The 22,389-nt window shown below is 43.9% G+C and overlaps 2 protein-coding genes across 5 annotated transcripts in view; one reads left to right on the top strand and one right to left on the bottom strand.

The window, feature by feature from the left end:
• The window catches only part of ADPRH (ADP-ribosylarginine hydrolase), a 12,437-nt gene extending 11,734 nt beyond the window's left edge, over positions 1-703 (top strand). For all 4 annotated transcript variants that reach the window (XM_015419690.1, XM_015419691.1, XM_015419692.1 and 1 more), the window contains exon 4: positions 1-703. This exon is cut by the window's left edge and continues 125 nt beyond it. In XM_015419690.1, the coding sequence (XP_015275176.1) occupies positions 1-335 (335 nt within the window). In that variant the 3' untranslated portion in view covers positions 336-703.
• Positions 704-3,829: 3,126 nt separating this feature from the next.
• IGSF3 (immunoglobulin superfamily member 3) overlaps positions 3,830-22,389 on the bottom strand; it is a 171,543-nt gene continuing 152,983 nt past the window's right edge. The window contains exons 7-10 of the mRNA XM_015419696.1: positions 21,702-22,112; positions 8,980-9,387; positions 5,888-6,316; positions 3,830-4,513 (exon numbers count right to left, since the gene is read on the bottom strand). Coding sequence (XP_015275182.1) covers positions 4,263-4,513; positions 5,888-6,316; positions 8,980-9,387; positions 21,702-22,112 — 1,499 coding nt within the window. The 3' untranslated portion in view covers positions 3,830-4,262. The remainder of the gene's footprint in view (positions 4,514-5,887; positions 6,317-8,979; positions 9,388-21,701; positions 22,113-22,389) is intronic.

The following is a 22,389-nucleotide window of genomic DNA, read 5'->3' as shown; positions in this document are numbered from 1 at the left end:
ACTCCAACTGGGGAGGCAGCAGTGGACACGATGCTCCCATGATTGCTTATGATGCCATTCTTGGTTCTGGGAGCGACTGGACTGAGCTAGCTAATAGGGGTTTCTTCCATGGTGGAGACAGTGACTCTACAGGGGCCATTGCTGCATGCTGGTGGGGAGCAATGTATGGCTTCCGAGGGGTCAGTGCAAATAACTACAGGGATATTGAGTACAGAGACCGACTGGAGAAAGTAGCTGGAGACCTTTATCACCTCAGCTTGGCAGCAAAGCTTGACTTAAGTAGCCCTTTCGACTTGGTGGAGCAAGACAAAACTGCAGAAACCAAAAGCTTATAGGGTTTGCTAATCATCTTTATGAAGACCACAATATAGCCAAATAAAAGGCTATGTTGTTTCAAGTATGCCCAGACAAAAGGCTTTCCCCATGAATTAAAATATTAAAATAATTACTTGCTGCAGTCATATTCTAAACAGCACTACTTCTGTTCACCTGTGTACATTAATCAATAGTTGATCATCATTAAAAAAAAATCCTACAAAAAAGCAAATTTTGGGTTTTACCTTTAACTTACCGGTGTTTGGTTGCTTGTGAGAGGCTCACACACAGAAAATCAGCATATAAATACTTAATGCCATTTAGTGCCAACTGCTACCACCCCATTGTCATGCTTAAGAGTGTGTGTGCCTCTCTCCCTCTGGTAAGAATCTTACTACAATTTGATGTACTGCCCTTCAAAAAAACCCCCACAAATACAGTTAACATCTTTGGCGCAGTGGACAGGCAGAGCTGGCTAGCTAAGGACTCCTACCCTTGGAACTTCCTTCTTGATGGCCCTGCCCTCCTGGAGCTCCTGCCTTCTCTTTTCCATGGACTCACTTTGTTATTCCACTGAAGCAGTGGGGGCCCTCTAGCTGCAGATCGTTTTAAGTGTTCTGAGGCATCCAGCTTCGTTCAGGCTGCTGAGTTTTTAGGGTGGGGCTTTCTCAGTCTCTGCATTCCAAGACCAGTAAAAGTTCAAGGACTTCCTCAGTCAATGGCAGCATGCCATGAACTTTCAATTGAAAACTTGCAGACAAAGAGTGTTTTGAATGGTGTTGGGGGTTTCTCACAGCAGCTGAAACTGCTGCCGAGACTGACATCCTATCTCCCTCCTCATGAGGATCAGTTGTGCTCATTGCTGTAGTCTTCCTTCCTCCACTCATAATTTGTTTTGCCTGGGTTAAGAGAGTCAGTACTGTGACATCGCTGAGCATTTACCAAGTGCTTCCAATCCAGACCCAGGCAGGACATGTAGCTAAAGCTTTCAGCACAGCCAGGGAAGAGTAGGTAAGCGACATCCCTCCCCTTCCCAGTAAAGGTGGCTTCTACTGGGCCGCTTGGCAGAGCCCAGGACCACGCAAGTGTCCAAGCGCTGGCACCAACAGTGCCCGTGGCAGTGGCTCAGCCAGAGGAATCCTCCTTATGCGCGAGAGCTGTTTCCCAGTAAAGGTGGCTTCTACTGGGCCACTTGGCAGAGCCCAGGACCAAGCAAGTGTCCAAGCGCTGGCTCCAACAGTGCCTGTGGCAGTGGCTCAGTCACAGAGGAATCCTCATGCGCAAGAGCTGTGCCAAGTGCACGGTTAGTGCAAGAACCCCATGACTGCCTAGAGCCAGACCTGCAACTTCACAGCACTGGTAGTTGGAGGAACGCATTTTTCAACAGATGGTTTGTGTCACTGGGGAGAGGGGAAATGTGAGTACTGGAGTCCCAAAGCCACCAAGCAGGACCATTAAACCACAATCTCAACACATTTTACTACAGCTCTCTCATGTGTGTTGTATAAAACATTTAGTGCAACATGTTACAAAGTTCTTTTAAAAAAAAATATCCCACACAGTTTTCCCATATCATGCAAAGGTAGCTCATTCTTTTTCCTCTGGGTTCATTATGGGAAGTTATCCAAATAGCTTTCTTAAAAGCGTCTTACAGGCAAATGTCCATCTTTTAAAAAACGAAAAGAGACACGGTCCCAGACTGGGCAGTAAACTGAACGCACAATGAACAAGTCATTTGCAAACGTCGTCTGTGCAATCACCACTGCTGTGTAAGGGACAATCCTCCCTGTTCAGTCTGCACCTTTACGTTTTTCCAGAATCTGCTCCACCACAAGTGAATGGCTGGCCACTGGAGGTCGCTGTGGGACAGCTTTCAGTAGTTAGAAGGAACCAGGAGGGAAAGGGATGGGTTGCTGGTTATGCACTGAGAAGCACTGAGATGCTACCGGGTCAGTATAACAGATTTCCAATGCAAAGATAAACAGCAATGTTCTCTAGGGCAGGAAAACATCTTGCTGACTCATTTCCTTTTAAAGAGCTGAATGGAATGATAGTTCCTGCCCTGAAGCAGTATATGTACAGAACATTTTACATTTATAAAACAATAGACACAAGCTAGGGGCTCTTTTCCCTTCTTTGCTTCATTCCCATTTGCTTTTCAATCCCTCCCTTCTGAATACACTGCACAGGCAGGAAGATGAAGGGGCATGTGTGTCTCCAACACAGAGAAGTATTTATCTAGGAATAACAATTTATAGAGGCAGGCGCAACCTGGGTAATGTTTCGGATGCTTTTATTGGAATGCTACAGAAATCTTCCTCATGGTGAGAGGGGATGTTTTTCAAAAACCTTAAAGGTTGGGTGAATAACGTGAAAGTGCACATCTCCCGCCCTCTACCAGAGAGTATGGGTGGCGCAGTCCTCCGAACAGATGTTACTGCCCCATTTCCCCCCCGCCCCCCCCCCAAGCCAAGATGGCCAACCGTGCCATGATGTATATCTATCTAGGTGACTGCGCAACATTATGTCCTCACACATAGATCCAGTCGTTCTGTGAAAAAGGTAGTGGCCAGCTTTGCCAGGAGTACTTAGGAAGACAGCAAAAGGCCACGCCCTAGGATCCCTGCTTCTGCTCTCAGGGTTACAACAAGGAGCATTAAGGAGGGCTGGGTCCATCAGTTATCGCAAGAATCCCCTAGGCAGCACAGAACATGAGCAGCTGGCTTACTCTGGTGGAAAGCAGGCGCCCTGCTAGCAATGAGCCCCAGTTTTGCTAACACCATGTCTTTCACAGAAAGAACAGCAGTTTTTCCCTTTGCCCTAGCATGTCCTTACAGTCCACCTGTAGCTTTTGCAGGGCTGTGTGGAATGGGGGCAGGGAGCGAGGGATGTTGCACCTGGAGAAATAGAGCTGAAGTAACTAAATGGCACACGCACATAACCGGAGGAAAGGGAGTCCCTTCAGTTCCGTTCTTGCTTGTCGGTCTGTGTTATTAGTGCAATGGGAAATTAAACTTGGTCATCATGTCCATGTTTCCCTGTTGGGTGGTTCAGTATCCCAAAGCTACTACAAATCCAGGCCCTCACAAATCTTCCCATTTCCCAAATCATTACTTTGGTCAATTTCAAGTGTCTTCATAGAGTTAGGAGTCCAGGTTTTTTGTTCCTGCAGTCTCCAAAGAAGTGGCAGTGTGGTTATAACCAAAGGGCGATTGTGTGCATTTCTAAGTAGACAAGAGTTATACAGGCAGCAGTACTGTGGGCAAAAAGGCCAGCCAGGGAATGTTGCAGCACTGGCATATTCAGGCTTTGCTTGACTGCAACTGGCACAAGTGATTTCCTTAAGCCAAGGAATGGCAAAGCCACCCCTCTACCTGTTTTCAGTCCTCCCAAAGAATGACCTGGCACAAACCCTGCTGCTACTTGGCAGGGAGGAGTCTCAGTTCTGTTTTCTTAGAAGAAGCCAGTCCAGTTCTCTGGGCCTCTCCAAATGAAGGCTCAAGGAGGGCAAAGAAAGCCCATGTGATAAAACAAACAAACTCAACGAGCCCCACTCGGGCACCAAAGATCCCCACCCACAGTTAAGTAACACGCTGGGGATTCTATTCTGAATAATTCAAGAATGTACCTTTGGGCAACAGAATTAAAGCCCAAAAAACAGGCTGCTGAAAACGGATGGAGGAGAAAAAACACAAGAAGGAAATCCACTATATACAGTGAACACATGGGCCTTCCACCCCCTTTAGCCGTCGCCTGGGTCTTCTCTCACATTCCGAGTGCTCGAGCTCCTCCAGTTCCAAAACATGACAGGAACATCATCATGGAGCCTTGTCAGGATCCAAAGTACAGATGCTGAAACAAAAAGACAACACAAACACACACACACTTCCTTTGGGTTCCAGGTGCACCTTCACCTCTCTCTTCCTCCTTGCGGGCCTCTCAATTTTTTAATCTATAGTTCCTGGGTGGATGCTGAGTACAGGTGGCTCCAGGCAAGTGGGTGAGTAGTTGAGATGTGGCTCTTTGATCCACAGCAGGGGAACCCCGTTCTTGCCTTCTGAATTCTTGCTGGAGTTTCTGCTCTTGAACCGCACAAGGAGGATGGTGATGATGAGGATGCCGAAGATAGGGAAGGGGTAGAAAAATACAAAGTAGAAGAGGGCATCGTTGGAGCAGGTGACAGACTGCAGAGAGGAGCCTGGGGGAGGGGAATTCACAAGAGGCAAAGATAAACATTGAGGGCAACAAGATTTCGTTTCCTTTGTGCACCACTCTAATAGCCACCAAACAAGGCACCAACTTCCCACACGCAGCCACCAAACAAGGCACCAACTTCCTATGATGAGACAGAGCAAGAAGCCCAGCTGATGTTGCATGCTACTGCACTTATCTCCATCTCTTCCCCAACCCTATGGAGGTCTGGATCTTCTACCAGAGGGACTGCCATAGTTTGATTATGCATATGGTTACCACATGTGGGAATGGATTTTCAGAGCTCTGACTTATCAACAGGGATCTCATCAATTTGCTCTCTCTTATCTATATCCTGTTAAAGAACATAGATTCAGGTGGGTAGCCATGTTGGTTGGAAGCAACAGAATAAAGTTTGAGTCCACGGGCACCTTTAAGACCAAGAAAGTTTTCTGGGTATAAACTTTCACTGATAGGCTGGGCAGTATATGACTAGACTTGAATGTGAGCCCAGAGTCTTTAGAGATTGTGTCATAACTACAGGGACTTTGCCTCTTCAGGACTTTCTGACATCAGATCCTGACTGCATTGCAAAACTATGGAAAGAGAGATCGTTCCAGGTTCTGAGAGTCTTCAGTCCTCACTGTAAAGGCACTTTGACAAAGGGCTTCTGGCTGTCCCGCTTGGGGGATGCAACTGAAGTCAGCACTGGCTAGCAATTAAGGATTTGGATACCTGGGATTCCATCTTGGTGCCAATACAACAGGTTTCTTCTAGCTACTACAGGGAAAGTCTCATTTATATTAATAGCAGTGGCCAAGTTGCTGCCATCAAATGATTGCTCCTGTGTGACTCCCAGTAATCTGCTGCATTTGTTTAGTATGGATCATGTAGTAATGCAACATATTAACACCACATATCATACTATGTAAGTGCATCATCAACCTTAAACACATGGAAGGAAGTTGCAGATGATACCGGGAACAATGCTAAAACAACCACAGGAGAGAAGAAACATTAAAAAAAAAAGCCTTACTCCAGGACTGACACAGGAGTCCCAGAAAACTGTCTGCAAAATTCTGCGTACTAGAAAATCTCCTGGAACAGGAGTTCCAGACAAACTCTGACTGATGTTTGACAGTTTTCTGAACCTTTCAAGTAGCAAACCACTGTTAAGATAAGCCAAGAAGAAAGGAGGGGTAAATATTTTAATAACTGTTTTTTTAAAAAACAAGATAGTTCTGGTTTACATATAAGCTAGCCAATTCTACTATTAATCCCCTTGTCTAATATTCTTCAACACTACCCAATTCTGTACCCTAATACACTCAAATGTTGTATGACCATACACCCCCCCCCCCAAAAAAAAAGATTCCCTCACCTGTATCTTGTATGTAAACTGATATGGGGCCCGATTCCTCTTCGGCCAGTTTGTACCATACACCCCTGGGGTCAGGCAACCATTCTTCCACACGGCAGGAGTAATTTCCACCATCGGTAGTGCCTGCCTGCAACACAGTCAATCGGTACAGCGTGGTCGAGAGCCTCTGAAAGCGCAGCCTGCCTTCCCAGGGGCTAGCTTCTGGGCTGAAGATGGCATCCAGGCCTACTCTCAATAAGACCTCCTTCTCTTCTCCATCCTTGTTGCGGCTAGTACGTCCACCTCTGCCTTTGGTCTTCAGGATGACCCATGACACAGCAAAGCGGGACTCCTGGCTGGAGACAGACAGGATGGTGCAATCCAAATGAAACTGCCCCTGCTCTGGCACTGTCAAGTTGGCACTTGTTGTATCCACTTGCAAAGAGGCATCTGAAGACCATGGAAACATGTACAGATAGCCATTAGCCTCTCTCCTTGCACAAGCACACAGACACAAACACCCAGGTATGGCTTTTTTAACACGGCAACCAGGGCCAGTATAGCAGAGGCTCTCAAACTCTGTTGCAAGAAGCTGCCCAATGTAAAAAAAACCCCAACTGTTTGATTCAGTTTAAGTAAGATTAGCAGAAAACAAAGGTTTGACAAGGTTTTCTTTTTATCCTCAGCATGGAAGGGCAGGGGAGGATAAAGGAACAGTCCATATGGATATTAAACATACTTCCATGTCATCCAGAGAAGAGGACTGCAAGGATCACAATAGCTTATGAGATACAAGTTATCACCAGACTGAGAAATTCACAGGGCACTCAACCACAACATATTGGCAGCCTGCCTTCTGCCTCAAATCAAGACACAAACTGAGAAGGACAGAAAGGGATCTTGCCTCCCTGACCAGCCCCATCTTGCAATTTGAGAATCACAGCTATGAAATGCTACACATCCCTCCCCCACCCCCAACGGCATCTAAGGATCAGCTCCTGTATTACAGGAATGGCCTGTTGCTGTCTTCCCACTTGCCATCCAAAGCTCCATGCTGAAGATCCATGAGCCGGTGGCTACCTTCCTAGCATAGAGGCTTAGCTAAAGGAAGGACCAAGCAGGTGTCTTCATAACAAAGGCACGCATTAAACCTTGAAGTTCCAAAGACTTAATGACACTTCAGTCTTTGGAAGAGGAGCCAGCAGTTTCAACTGATTTTCAACTGATTCTCTTTGCCCACTCTGTCTCTTCAAAGTCAAGGGTAATTTCTCCACTAAAATTATGCAAGGGGGTTATTTGCTCTGACAAAGGATGCAAAAGAATTAAAACAGGGATGTTTCAATGACATTTATCCATTCACATTGTGCCTGTTAGGAAATAAATACAGTTGTTGCATAATTAAGAATGCAGCCAACTTTATACTAAAGCCTTGATTTTTGTCCCTTCTATAGCGTTCCCCCACAAAAGAAAATTTTATTGGCCTGAAGGTTGGTGAATTTGTTAAGGAGTCCCAAAGGACTGGGGAGGGCGGGGGCAGAGAACACCAGGAATAATTTACAGAACAAAGTGAATAGGTTGATGGATTGCTGAAGTACAAAGACATTCATTATATCAGAATTTTGTTACTGAGTTGAAAAAGCTTGTAGTATATTCTTAAGCCTAAATTAATGATTTCTCACTCTGTCCTTCACAGCTCAAGAGCAGTCTGTTTCTGTCTTATCTTGAGGCTGCTAACAGGCCGTTTGAGAACCTTCAGCCCAAAAGGAGAATTTGGAAGCTTTGCTCTAATGTGTGTAGCATTCGTAATGATAACTGCCCGGAGGCATCCTTCCCCCAGAGACATTGCGGATCTTTTCTTCTTGGGCCTGAACACTTGGGGGGGGGGGGAGTTTCTTTGGCAAGTATGTCAGAGAGAAGATTTTCACATTTCCCCTGACAGTTGGCTTGTTCTTCAGAGTGCAAATCCTGTCCGCAGGGATTACAGCCCTCCTAAAACTTTATTCTGATATTTGCTAACTATATTATGGATACTTCATATGGATAAATTCTGCTGAAGTGTACGGGATCTGTATCTACCTCTGAAGGACCCAAGAGCCAGATGAATTGATTTTAACAGTTTTTCACAAAGCAACCTCACCTTTTAATTCCTTCATCACTGGAAACCAAGACTTCAAAGGCAGTAACTTGCTAAATGTAAAAAATAATAATCTAATTTATAGTGTTCCTATCATAGAACATGGCTGTATCACTAGTTCATTGTCAAACTTTAATGGTTTGCAGCTTTCCATGTGGGGTTTTCACATGGATTTCACGTCAGTCCTTTATTGCCTTTTAGATGGGCGCTTTCTCCCTGCATTGCTTTTTTGAAAACTCTGAGTTAAAACACTGAGACCATAATTATCTCCCATCAAATGCATAAGCAAGACCACAACACCTTTTTAAGAAACAGATACGTCAGCCTTACACAGGAAGTTGTTTACCTGCCCTCAAGCCACTGAAATCTCTCAGATCAGAATAATGGGTCATTATTTTCAACATGCTGCCAAGCACCCTTTACCTCAGCTGAGGTGAGAGAGAATTTTACAAGTCATTCTCTGGTATTTTGGAAGGGAGACAGAAAATTCTACTGGATGACTTCTGGGTCCATAACTTCCACTGTATTCTTTCTTCCACATTACAAATAGAGGCAGTAAAGGGACATAGAAAGCACAGCTCAGCTACTGCCATTACCAACTCTTATCTCAGTATCAAAGATATATGGCCTAAGAAAACAAAACTAAAAAGGGAGATGTGGTGACCATATGCGTTTCCTTCTCCTTCCTGGCTCCTCCTCACTTCAAGTGAGCATCTGCTGGTTTAATGCTGCATACAAGGGAGGGACACATTTATTCACTTAGCCTAACAGCAGTTTAATAAAAAGATAGCCAAATAACTTGTTTGTCACTGAACAGCATATTCATTATTTCTCTCTTTCTCATCACACACACACACACACACACACCAAATAAGGCAAGGGGGAGACATATGTTAATTAAAGATGGCGATCTCACAACCAAACGCCTCTCACAGCACTAACTGAGCTTCTCTCTGCATCACTGCTCCCAGCACCTTACCTGGCTGCTTCACCACAATGGTGGTCAGCCCGGAGAGGCTTTCTGCCCGTCTGTACCATATATTAGTGGGATCCAGCAGCCACTCCTCCACACGGCAACTGTAGGTTCCACTGTCCTGCACAGTCATGTTCTGGATGGTGAGGAGGTACAGGCCTGGGGAGGGGCTTTCCAAGCGCAGCCTGCTCTTTAGGTCACTGGCTGTTGCCAGCTCTCCATACAAGAAAGTGGCCTGGCGGCTCAGCTTTACAACTTCTTCTTTCTCTGGGCGGCCAGGTTTCCACACGTACCATTCCACAGACAAGTGGGAAGCATGGCTGCTCCGGCTGGTGACCAGACATTCCATAGTCACCCACTCATTCTCCAGAATTGTGAGGTTCTTCATGGTCTGGTTTACCTCCAGAAGGTTATCTAGCAAAAAAAAAAAAGAATTAAACAAAAACAACATTCAATTACCAGCAACACAACAGGCCAAATTGGCAACCGCTCTGTTTCACAGTTTCATCTCTGCAAAGTACTTGCTTTTCATTCTGTATCTAAAAGTGAAGATTTTATATTTAAAACTGCTCTTGTGGAGGAACATCAGATTTCTGTTTTTCATATGGAGTGTCTAGCATGGCTCTGAAATTTGAAGATCACAAAGAAGACTGGAAACACTCAATTTACATCCCAATTCCAAAAAAAGGAGATGTCAAAGACTGCAGCAGCTATCAGACCATCATGTTAATTTCTCATGCAAGTAAAGTGATGCTCAAAATCTTACAGCAAAGACTGTTACCATATATGGAACATGAAATGCCAGATATTCAAGCTGGATTCAGAAAGGAAGAGGCACTAGAGATCATATTGCAAATTTACGCTGGATACCGGAGCATATGAGAGAATTTCAGAAGAAAATCAGCTTGTGATTCATAGATTACAGTTTTTGACTGTGTGGATCATGAAAAGCTATGGTTAGCTTTAAAGGAAATAGGTGTGCCACAGCATCTGATTGTTCTGATGCACAACCTATACCCCAGACAAGAGGTAACGGCAGAATATGGAGAAACAGAATGGTTTCCTATTGGCAAAGGTGTCAGACAAAGATGCATTTTTCTCCCTATCTATTCAATCTGTATGCAGAACATATCCTAAAGAAAGCTAGATTAGACTTAGATGAAAGTGGAGTGAAAATTGGTGGAAGGAACATGAACAATTTGAGATATGCAGATGACAACACATTGGCAGAAAATAGTGAAGACTATTCCTGACGAAAGTTAAAGCAGAAAATGCCAAAGCAGGATTACAGCCGAACATCAAGAAGACAAAAGTAGTGACTACTGGGGAGTTACACAACTTTAAGCGTGACAATGAAGAAATTGAAATTGTTCAAGATTTTCTGCTCCTTGGCTCAATCATCAACCAAAAGGGAGACTGCACCCAAGAAATCAGAAGGAGACTGAGACTGGGAAGGACAACCATGAAGGAGCTACAAAAGATACTTAAGTGTAAGGATGTGTTGCTGGCAAACAAGCTTAACTTAATTCATGCCATAGTATTCCCCATTACTATATATGGGTGTGAAAGTTGGACAATGAAGAAAGCTGACAGGAAGAAAGTAGATTCCTTTGAAATGTGGTGTTGGAGGAGAGTTTTACAGATACTATGGGCCGCCAAAAGGACAAATAAGTGGTTTCTAGATCAAACTAAGCCTGAACTCTCCCTAGAAGCTGAAATGACTAAAACAAAGCTATCGTACTTTGGTCACATCAGGAAAAGACAAGAGTCACTGGAAAAGACAATAATGCTAGGAAAGGATAAAGGCAGCAGGAAAAGAGGAAGACCTAACATGAGATTGATTAGCTTAATAAAGGAAGCCACGGCCCTCAGTTTGCAGGACCTGAGAATGGCTGTTAACAATAGGATATTTTGGAGGACATTAATTGATAGGGTCTCTGTAAGTCTGAAGCAACTTGATGGCACTTAACAAACACATGGAAAAGACACCGTGGGAACTTTACTGGAAACACACGAGTAATGCAGCCACAATACTCACACAAAAGATTTAAAGGCTGCAAATGGAGCACATTTTGGAGCAGCAGCCGGTCACCACTGGGGACTGACTGAGGAGTTCTCTTACATCACTAAAGTCTTTACTGGACACAGCTTCCTTCCCAAGTTACTGCAAGCATATGAGGGCATTATTTTGCTCTACAATGTTGCCAATGAGTTTTCTTGAACAGCCTGAGTTAAGACTCACATATAGCATTGGGACTCACATTAAACAAATACTGTGCTGTTTGGTGCTACTGCTGGTCTACTACTTGAAGCTTCTTTTTTAAAAAAATAAGTGTTTTTAATTTTTGAACATTATATACAACTGTACAACATTTATAACACATTTTTATATCATACATTAATTGTCTTTTCGTAACCTTCAATGACCCTTTAGAAATAGATCTTTATAGTATTTATTGATAGGAAAGATTTCTTCTATGAGATAGTTCACTGGTGGGAATCAAGTTGCCTGAAAAGAGTTTTGGTGAGAGACTATTTTGCCATATACAAAGTGTTCCCAGATTTTATTTTGCCAACATTGCAGGGTGGGTTGGTTTTTGTTCTTCCAATACTGGGCTAGAGTGATTCGTGCGATTGCTAATAACGTTGCTATTAGTGTTTTTGTATCTTTCCTTTTGCAGGTTTCCGGGATGACATCCAACAAGACTGTTTCAGGTAGGAAAGGTAAGTTATATCCTGTGATTTTGTAGATTTGTTGTAGTATTTGTGTCCAGAACTGTTGAGATGAGGGGCAGGACCACTAACAGTGTATAAAATCTCCAGTCATCCCGCATTTTTTCCAGCAGAGTTTATTAATTTTTGGATCCATTTTATTTAGCCTTGCAGGTGTTAGGTACCATCGATGAAGAGTTTTAAAGAAATTTAGTTTGATACAGAAGATTTTAGAAGAAAGACTGGGTGAGCTCCAGATTTGGTCCCATGAATCTGTCTGGAGTCTGTTTTGGCAGTCGATTTGCCATTTGAATTGCAAGGCTAATGTGTTTTGTTGCAGTGCAGTGCGCAGGATTTCATATAATTTCGAGATTAATCTCTCTATATCTTGCCATTTCGGAGAGTTATCAGAAATTAGCCAGCGTAGTAAGTCTTTTCTGGGTATGTGAACTGGTAACTCTCTAAACGCAAATAGAAATTTTGGAAGAATTAAGTTTTTTATGCTACTAATTCTGTCTGCCCAGGAAAGTCCCAATGCGTCCCATTGTTTCATTTGGTTTTTGGCGTCTTTTGAAATCACTTGGAGATTGCAGGATATTAAGTCTTGTAAATCAGGAGGAATCTGAAGCCCCAAACATCTCCACTGGGAGAAGGTCCATTTATATGTGAACTGCGATTGGATTCGTTGTTTCATGGATGAATTTATTTTAATTGGGATGATCTGTGATTTTTCCAGGTTTACCTTTAAGCCAGAAAGAGGGTGTATTGTCACAAATAGTTTCTGTAATTCCAATAACAATGTTTCTGGTTCTGTAAGGAAAATAACCAAATCATCGACGTAGAGGCTAACCTTATGTGAGGTGTTGCCAATCTGTATTCCTTTAATCTCTGGGTTGTTTCTAATAGCCATAGCTAAGGGTTCGATCGCCAAGGCGAACAGCAGAGGTGATAAGGGGCAGCCTTGTTGAGTATTTCGTTGTAAAGGGATAGGTCTGCCTAGAAAATTATTTGTCAGAATTCTTGCAGATGGGTTAGCATAGAGAGCTGTTATTGCTGTTTGAAACTTTTCTCCAAAGTTCATTTTTTCCAGCAGTGTCTTCAAATAAGTGACTTCCAAGCTGTCGAACGCTTTCTCTAAGTCAATAGTTAATAAAAGAATCTGTATTTTGTTGTTTACAGTGTGAAATTACATTTAGAGTTCGGCGGATATTATCCATCGGCGATCTTGTAGGAATGAATCCAGTCTGGATTATCCATCGGCGATCTTGTAGGAATGAATCCAGTCTGGTCTGGATTTATGTACAAAATGATTTTTTGTACACGATTAGCTAAAATTTTTGTAAACAGCTTAGCATCGCAGTTCAACAAAGCAATAGGTCGATAAGAAGATGGAAACTCCCGATTCTTGTTTTCTTTAGGTATTGTGATAATGTGTGATTCCTTCCAGGAGGCTGGCAGGTTGCCTGATTCCAAAACAGAGTTGCACGTTCGTACCAGGTGATCAGCTAATGTTACATTAAATGTTTTATAGAACATTGGAATAAAACCGTCACTACCAGGTGCTGTGTTTGGTTTTGTTTGTTTTATGGCTGTAAGGACTTCTTCAGTAGTGACTGGTTGATCCATCCACAAGCGGTGTTCTGGTTTCAATTCATTTATTAAGTTGTTGGCATGAAGAAAGTCTTGAATGCCTGATTCCGTGGGTTTTTGTGAGGTATACAATCATTCATAAAACTGAGTGAAACATTCATTTATCCCCAGAGGGTCAGTGTGTTTGGTATTCTTGTTGTTGATAGCTGTGTAGATTTTCCTGTCTGCCTGTTGTTTTTTCACTCGCCAAGCCAGTAATTTAATACTTTTTGGATTTTTTTTGCCAGTATTGTTGTTTTATATATAATATGTTTTTGTGTATTTGCCGTGTTTCAGTAGATTCCAGTATTCTTCTAGTTGCTAGAAGTTCTTTATATATTTTCTTACTTCCTGTTTTTTTTAAAAGTACCCATAAGGTACACTTTTATTATTTTCTTACTTCATAAGAACATAAGAACATAAGAGACGCCAATGTTGGATCAGGCCAAAGGCCCATCCAGTCCAACACTCTGTGTCACACAGTGGCCAGAAATACCAGTGCCATCAGGAGGTCCACCAGTGGGGCCAGGACATTAGAAGCCCTCCCACTGTTGAACCCCCCAAGCACCAAGATGACAGCGCATCACTTGCCCCAGAGTCCCTATCTATACCTTGTGGCTAATAGCCACTGATGGACCTCTGCTCCATATGCTTATCTAATTCCCTTTTGAAGCCGTCCATGCTTGTAGCCGCCACCACTTCCTGTGGCAGTGAATTCCAAGTGTTAATCACTCTTTGGGTGAAGAAGTACTTCCTCTTATCCGTTCTAACCCGACCGCTCAGCAATTTCATGGAGTGCCCACGAGTTCTTGTATTGTGAGAAAGGGAGAAAAGTACCTCTTTCTCTACCTGCTCTTTCCCATGCATAATCTTATAAACCTCGATCATGTCACCCCTCAGTCGTCTTTTCTCCAAGCTAAAGAGCCCTAAGCGCTTTAACCTTTCCTCATAGGGAAAGTGTTCCAACCCTTTTATCATTCGAGTTGCCCTTTTCTGCACTTTTTCCAAAGCTATAATATCCTTTTTAAGGTGTGGTGACCAGAACTGCACACAGTATTCCAAATGAGGTCTCACCATTGATTTATATAGGGGCATTATTATATTGGCTGATCTGTTTTCAATACCCTTCCTAATAATCCCCAGCATAGCATTGGCCTTCTTTATTGCAGTCACACACTGTCTCGACATTTTCAGTGAGTTATCCACTACAACTCCAAGATCTCTCTCTTGATCTGTCTCTGCCAGTTCAGACCCCATCAACGTGTATTTATAGTTAGGATTTTTGGCTCCAATGTGCATCACCTTGCACTTGGCCACATTGAACCCCATTTGCCATGTTGACGCCCACTCGCCCAACTTTGACAGATCCCTTTGGAGTGCCTCACAATCCTCACTGGTTTTCACCACCCTGAACAACTTCGTATCATCCGCAAATTTAGCCACTTCACTGCTTACTCCCATCTCCAAATCATTAATGAACAAGTTAAAAAGCAGTGGACCAAGTACTGATCCCTGCGGTACCCCACTGCTTACCACCCTCCACTGAGAAAATTGCCCACCTACACTCACTCTCTGTTTTCTATGAACTAGCCAGTTTTTGATCCATAAAAGGACTTGTCCTTCTATCCCATGATTTTTGAGCTTACTTAGGAGCCTTTGATGAGGAACTTTATCAAAAGCTTTCTGGAAGTCAAGGTAAATAATATCTATTGGATCCCCCTTGTCCACATGTTTGTTCACCCCCTCAAAGAACACTAACAGGTTAGTGAGACAAGATCTTCCCTTACAGAAACCGTGCTGAGTCTGCCTCAATAGGTTTTGTTCATCTATGTGCCTACTAATTCTTTCCTTAATAATGGTTTCCACCAATTTACCCGGTATCGACGTCAGACTGACTGGCCTGTAATTTCCCGGATCTCCTCTGGAACCCTTTTTAAAGATGGGAGTGACATTAGCTACCTTCCAATCCTCAGGAATGGAGGCAGATTTTAAGGAAAGATTACATATCTTTGTCAGGAGATCTACAAGTTCACATTTGAGTTCTTTCAGAACTCTCGGATGTATGCCATCTGGGCCTGGTGATTTTTCAGTTTTTAAGTTGTCTATCAGTTTTAGGACCTCCTCTCTCGTCACCTCAATCTGACTCAGGTCTTCCAACACCCCTCCTGAAATCAGTGGTTCTGGAGTGGGCAAGCACTTCTCATCTTCCACAGTGAAGACGGAGGCAAAAAATGCATTTAGCTTCTCAGCCATTTCCCTATCATCCTTCAATACTCCTTTTACCCCTTGGTCGTCCAAGGGCCCCACTGCCTCCCTGGCTGGTTTCCTGTTTCTAATGTATTTGAAGAAAGTTTTATTGTTGGTTTTTACGTTTTTTGCTATATGCTCCTCATATTCCCTTTTTGCCTGCCTGACCTCAGACTTGCATTTTATTTGCCATAGCCTGTGTTCCGTTTTATCAGCCTCACTGTGACTAGCTTTCCACTGCTTAAAGGAATTCTTTTTACTTTTTACAGCCTCCATTACTCTGTTTGTTAACCATGCAGGCTTTTTCCTATACCTGTTTGTGCCTTTCCTAACCTGCGGAATATATATTTTTTGAGCTTCTAGGATCGTAGTTTTAAATAGATCCCAAGCTTCCCCAATTGTTTTGACCCTTTCTACTTTTCCTTTCAGTTTCCTCCCCACGTGTCCCCTCATATCAGAGAAATTACCCCTTTTAAAGTTAAAAATGGTTGTGTGAGTCTTTTTGGCCAATTCTCTATTTGTACAAATGATGAACTCAACAACATTATGATCACTGTTTCCAAGCGGTGCAATCACTTTTACATCTCTCACCAGGTCTTGAGTGTTACTTAGGACCAAATCAAGGATCGCCTCTCCCCTGGTAGGTTCCGTGACCATCTGCTCCATAGCACAGTCATTTAGAGTGTCTAGAAACTCAATCTCTTTTTCCCGACTAGAACACATATTGACCCAATCAATGTGTGGGTAGTTAAAATCACCTATTATTACACAGTGTTTTTGTCTAGTTGCTATCTTTAAGGCATTCATCATTTTATAATCCTCCTCTATCTTTTGATCTGGTGGGCGATAACAAACTCCCAGTGTTAAGTTTCCTTTTGGCCCCCCTATTTCAACCCATAGAACTTCCAGAAGCGAATCCAATTCACTTAGCCTCTCAATCTTTCTAGACTTTATACCCTCTCTGACATACAGAGCTACCCCACCTCCAACCCTTCCCCCCCTATCCTTCCGATATAATATATAACCGGGAATCACTGTGTCCCACTGATTTTCCTCATCCCACCAAGTTTCAGAAATACCCACAATGTCTATTTTTCCCTCCGACACCAAGCACTCCAACTCCCCGATTTTACCTCGGACACTTCTAGCATTTGTATAGAAACAGCTGTAATTTCCCTTACAAGTTAAGCCTGCATCCTTCCTCTTGCTATCTCGAGTCGTTGTCCGGCAGTCCATGTCACCAGCCATGGCCTCTGTGGACAATTTCAATCCACCTCCCTGTAGAAAAGCAACCGGTACCCCCTCACCTCTCTCAGATGAGCCAACCCGAACCAGAGACTTTTCATCTCCTGTCGGCTTTCCCCCAATATTCAGTTTAAAAGCTGCTCTGCCACCTTTTTGATTTTAAGTGCCAGCAGCCTGGTTCCTTCTCGGGACAAGTGGAGACCGTCTCGCCTGTACAGCTCCCTCTTGTTCCAAAAAGTATCCCAGTGCCTAACAAACCTGAACCCTTCCCCCCTACACCATCGTCTCATCCACGCATTGAGACTCCTGATCTCTGCCTGTCTCTCCGGCCCTGCGCGTGGAACAGGTAACACTTCTGAGAAGGCTACCTTGGAGGTCCTGGACCTAAGTTTCCTGCCCAGCAGCCTAAATTTCTCCTCCAGGACCTCACGACTGCATTTCCCCACATCGTTGGTGCCGACATGCACCACGACCACTGGCTCCTCCCCAGCACTATCTACCAGCCTATTTGTTCAATCTCCATGTTTGTCTTCTGGGTGGTTCATTGGTCTTTCTGAGTGTCATTTCTACGTACGCATGGTCAGACCACACAAATGGACCGATGGATGTTCCCACTATATTGGTCAAAAGAGAGTCTTCAATTACAATGTGATCTATGCGAGAATAAGTTTGGTATCTTGGAGAGAAATAAGTATAATCTCTTTCCCCTTCATGTGTTTCTCTCCAGGCATTGCACAAGTGGTGTTTCCCTAGTATTTCTTGTAGTTTAGTGTATCTTTTCTGGTTTGGTTTCTTATTTCTTTGAGAATCTGACCTATCAAGATGATGATCTGTAATTAAGTTAAAGTCTCCTCCAATTATTAGTTGTCCTGCTTTGAAGGTGGTAAGTTTTCCCAATGTTTCTTCCAAAAATTGTTCCTGTCTCTCGTTGGGTGCGTATATAGATGCTATTGTGACTTTACGCTGATCCAAGTCTACTTTAATAAATAAAAATCTTCCAAGTGGGTCTTCCAACTTATCTTCTAATTTAAAATGTACAGTTTTGGCTAATAATATGGCAACTCCTCTGGACTTTGAGGCGCCTCCCGCCTGGTATTGTTGATCATACCATTTTGAGGGTAAAACCATGCTGCTGTTCAGTTTCAGGTGAGTTTCCTGCATTAATATAATTTCAGGTTTTGATTTCAAAATAAATGATTTCATATGTTTTCACTTAATATTGTTGTTTAAGCCTTTCACATTAATCGTTCTAATGTTGTATACATCAGCCATGTTGAGGCTTATCACTTATTTTAAGTGTAACACTCAATTTTAACAAATTGGTATGAAATACAAACAGATCTTAACTAGTATTAAATTTATTGAAATGTAGAATAAAACCAAATCCCCCTCCCCCCACCCTTTAACAAAACCTCAGCACAAAATTTAAAGTTGAACTTAGTTACAATCAATTAAAAAAAATACTAACTTTAACTAAGGAATGATCAAGAGCCAGGAAATTCCTGGAAGACTGAATAAATTCAGTCACTTGACCACACCAATGAGGAGCAAACAGATGGATATCCCCCCCACAACCCTCCCCCCGTCAACTCCTTGCGATAATAACATTTATAACTATGCACATATAAGCTACGGACCAATAATTAACCTTAATATAAAAACTTTTCTAATATTGAATACTCAGGTGGCAACGTTAGCTAGGACTGGTAGTTTGCTGGCTTTCTCAGGTGAGGATGGTGAAACATTCCTCCTCTTATTTGATCTTTTGTCCCCTTGTTCCAGAGGGGTATCTTGCTCTAAGGCACGCAAAAGTTCCATACCGCTGTCTTCATCCCATGCGAGAAGGCGTTGGCCTTGATGAGCCATGAATAACTTTCCTGATGGGAGCCATCTGTATTTTTGGTGGCCTTTTTGAAGCTTGGCAGTGATTGGTTTTAGGCTTCTGCGAATGGCTATGGCTTCTTTGGGAATGTCTGGGAAAATTTGCAATTGTTCTCCCTCAAATTTGAATGAACCAGGTTGCCTGGCAGCTTCAAGAATTCTTTGGCATACTCTTGCATCAGGGACAGTAATAACTATATCTCTTGGGGAAGTGAAAAGTACTCAGACGGACGAGTGATTTCAGCTTAGTGTACTTTATTAGATCAAGAACAAGACAACTTTAGCTGGCTCGCAGGCTGGCTTATATCCCCCATGAATCCACCACCCAAAACACACCTCCCCCACTTCCCAATAGGTCCGAACTAGTGGCTGAGAGTCCCACAGGCTCTCAGCCCGGAGCCTAGCCCTCTGATTGGTGCAGGCTAGGCTTGCTCCCACCCGCCCGGCTCCGGAAGCGAGGCCCTAGCGGCTGCAGCCACCCGGGCCTCGCTGTTCCGCCCACCCGCCCGGGGCTCGCTGTTCCCCCGGCCGCCCGGCTCTGAAGCGAGGCCCGGGTGCCTGCAAGCCGCCGCTTCGGAGCCAGGGGTGGGGAACACCCCCCCGCTCTGAAGCGGTGGCGGCGAGCCCGGCTGCAGAGCGTTTCCTGCGCATGCGCAGGAAACACTCTGTTTCGGGGGGATTTAAATATCCCCCTGATATTTTTGGGTTTTTTTTAGATTTTTGTGCACACCTGGGGCCCGCCCACGTGTGCACAAAACTCTCCCTCCCCCCCAGCTGCCCCTGGTGTGCGGATTTAGGTATCCGCACACCAGGGGGCGACTTAAGTATTAGATATATAGATTATATCCCTTAGGGAAGGTCAGGAATTTCTTGGTGGCGGGCCCATACGGGAAGCCAGAGTAATAGTGGGGAGAATTCCTTCCTCTAGATGTAGAGCCTGAGCTATCAGTTGTGCCATGAAACAAATTAAATCTTTATTTTTCTCCACATTTTCTGGCAGCCCTCTAATTTTAAGGTTTGCAGCCTTTAGTTCCGTTTCTAGGGAGATTAGGTGGTCTTTCTGCGTTGCAGAGATTTCCTGCAGAGTTTTTATTTCTGCCAGGTGAGCATTGCTTCTTTCCCATGCCTCATTGCCTTTTTGGGAAGTCTGCTATAGGGAGTTTTTAAAGTCCTCAAAGTGGACTGAGAGTGAGGCAAACTTTTCTGAAATACCTGCCTCCATTACCTTTAGGTAGCTCAGAATGGCTGTAGATGAGGTGTCTGATGTTGTCGGCTCCGTGTGTGCTGTGGCGGCCGCCATTTTGATTTTGGCCTGTGCCGTTGCTCCACGCTGAAATGCAGCCTCAAGGGTCTCTTTTGAAGCTCTTAACGATGCTGGAGGCGATTTGTGTTTTGCCAGGTCCGTTCTACCTGTTATCTCGTGTTTAGGCATAGTTTTAGAGTAGTGGGGTAAGGAGGGAAGCAGTCGTGGGTAGGAGCTCTGGATTCACGCTGCCACCATCAACGCCGCGACGCCCCCCTACTTGAAGCTTCTGACTGCGGAATCTTCAGAGATTGGTACTGATGACTTGCCAATGACTTGGGCAAAATTACTTTACTTAGAATTGTATTGCGTGCACAGAAACTCAGACATTTTGCAGCCTAGCAGGTCAAATCTCAGCCAGGGCTTTTAGGAGACACTCTTTGTGCTCCTGTAACCTTGAGGGTAGTAGCTAGTTCTCAAAAGGTCAGGAACAAAGTTGCCCTTGCTTCCTTCTCTTTCTCTCCTGTGTTAAGCCTAATGCCATTCTTCCTTCCCAACTGTGTTAGTACTGATGGGAAAAAAGCAGATTGCCTTTCAAGGACAAAACAGGTAGACATTACCTAGCCTTCTGGAGAGATGCATCATTGTTGAAAACGGCTGACCCTCTTGAGCCTCTTCCTATAACACATCGCACACCTCTCCTGCCTGTTTCTATTTGCTGACTGGCAGTTCCTTGATTTATTCAGTGCTTTCTTATTTCCTCTTTTTTCTACTCTTGCCAAGGAAAATTTGCCCCTTAGCAGCCAGCTTCTCTCCTCATTAAACTCAAATTTCAAGGCACAGTGTATGAGCACAGAAACATTGCTCCACACCCCCACTGGGACCCAGGCAATGTGTAAAAATAAAAAGCATACAAGGGTGCAGGGGAAGGAGAGGGATAAGAAGGAAATGTACATAGAGTTTGGTCAAGCAAACCAATTCCTTCTCATTAGGTCACCAGCCACGAGATGCTGTCTCAGAAGTGTAATGAGGAACAGTTTGCCTAATCCTTCCTTCTGTCAGAGGCTCTTTGAGCTCCCATGAAAGAAAGCATTTCCTCATTCAAACAGCCTATGACAATCTGTAACTTAACAAAGGCATACAAAACAGTCTACAAAAAGAACTCTTTGGCATGAAATCCTAGACGCCTGCATTAGAAACAGAAGCTCTCTAGAGGCCTTTCTGGATGGGCATTTAATGGGCTCTTGCATATATGTCCATTCTATGGGCCACAGCCTGCTATGACCTGAAATACTTCTACCAAGCAGGAGGAAATCTTGAACCGTCACTGCCTGCCACAGCCTATGGACAGGAAAATGATAAGACACCGGGTGTAAGAAATGTCGAAGCGTCATTATACTTCCATTTCCCCAAACATGCTTTCCTGCATGCCAAGCTTTGTACCAAAGAAGTGGTAAAATAATGTTGACAGAAAGCAAAGAAGGAAGGACTACAGTGAAGCTTTTGGGAGAACATGTCCTTAGAACATCCACTAAGCCATGCTGTGTGAATACGATGGCAACAGAAGACGGGTGGGGTGGGGGGAGAGGTGAGGGCAAGGCAAGGCATGCAATAAGCGAGTTGTAGCTACTGATGCCGGTAAGATGAAGCACATGAACATTCATTATGCATGAAGACCTGGTTCAATACAGGAACAAAGTGCTGTGAAAGAGGACCTGCCCCTTTAGAGCACACTCTCGTATTTGCATATTGCTTGCACTGGATACATTACCTGGCAACTTGACTGTGACTTCAGTCCGACCTGAAACTTCCTCTGCCAGCTTATACCAGGCATGGTTAGGGTTGAGAAGCCACTCCTCCACGTGGCAGTAATAGCTGCCCGTATCGCTGACTTGTGCCCTCTGCACGGTGAGGCTGAAGAGTCCTCCAGACAAGGACCTCTCAAACTGCAACCTTCCTTTCAGCCCTTCTTCTTCTGCATAGGTGCCATACTCAAACACAGAGTTGTGAGTGGTCTTCAGGATGAGCCGGCCATCTGTGTCAGCTGGCTTGTGGACGTACCACAGAACAGCAAAGTGAGAGTCTGGACTGGTCTGAGACTTCACGGAGCAGTTTAGGGGAATGGCCCTGTTTTCCACAAGAGTGACGCTCCGCTTCGATTTGCTGACCTGCAACTTTGTCACTGGAGAAGGCAGGGGAGAGAGAAAAAATGACCAGTTAACTAAGAAAATCAGGGTTTTTTGAGCACAGATAAACAATACAGTATTTTTAATTCATTTATTCCTAACATTGAAGGCTTTTGCACTCGTGTATTGTGCAGCAGCATTAATAAAGAGAAACAACACAAGTCTAGGAATATGTTGACATATCGTGCTACTGTGTTTTTATACAATTACATGTATAACTCTAACTCAAAACTGAGTGCCCCCCCACCCCTGTGTCCTGCCCACCTGTGTCAG

The sequence above is a fragment of the Gekko japonicus genome, unplaced genomic scaffold (genome assembly GCF_001447785.1).
Source record: "Gekko japonicus isolate JY-2015 unplaced genomic scaffold, Gekko_japonicus_V1.1 scaffold1587, whole genome shotgun sequence".
In the NCBI taxonomy this organism is placed as follows: domain Eukaryota; kingdom Metazoa; phylum Chordata; class Lepidosauria; order Squamata; family Gekkonidae; genus Gekko; species Gekko japonicus.
The sequence above is the reverse complement of the archived record's forward strand: the minus strand, read 5'-3'. Positions and strand labels throughout refer to the sequence as shown.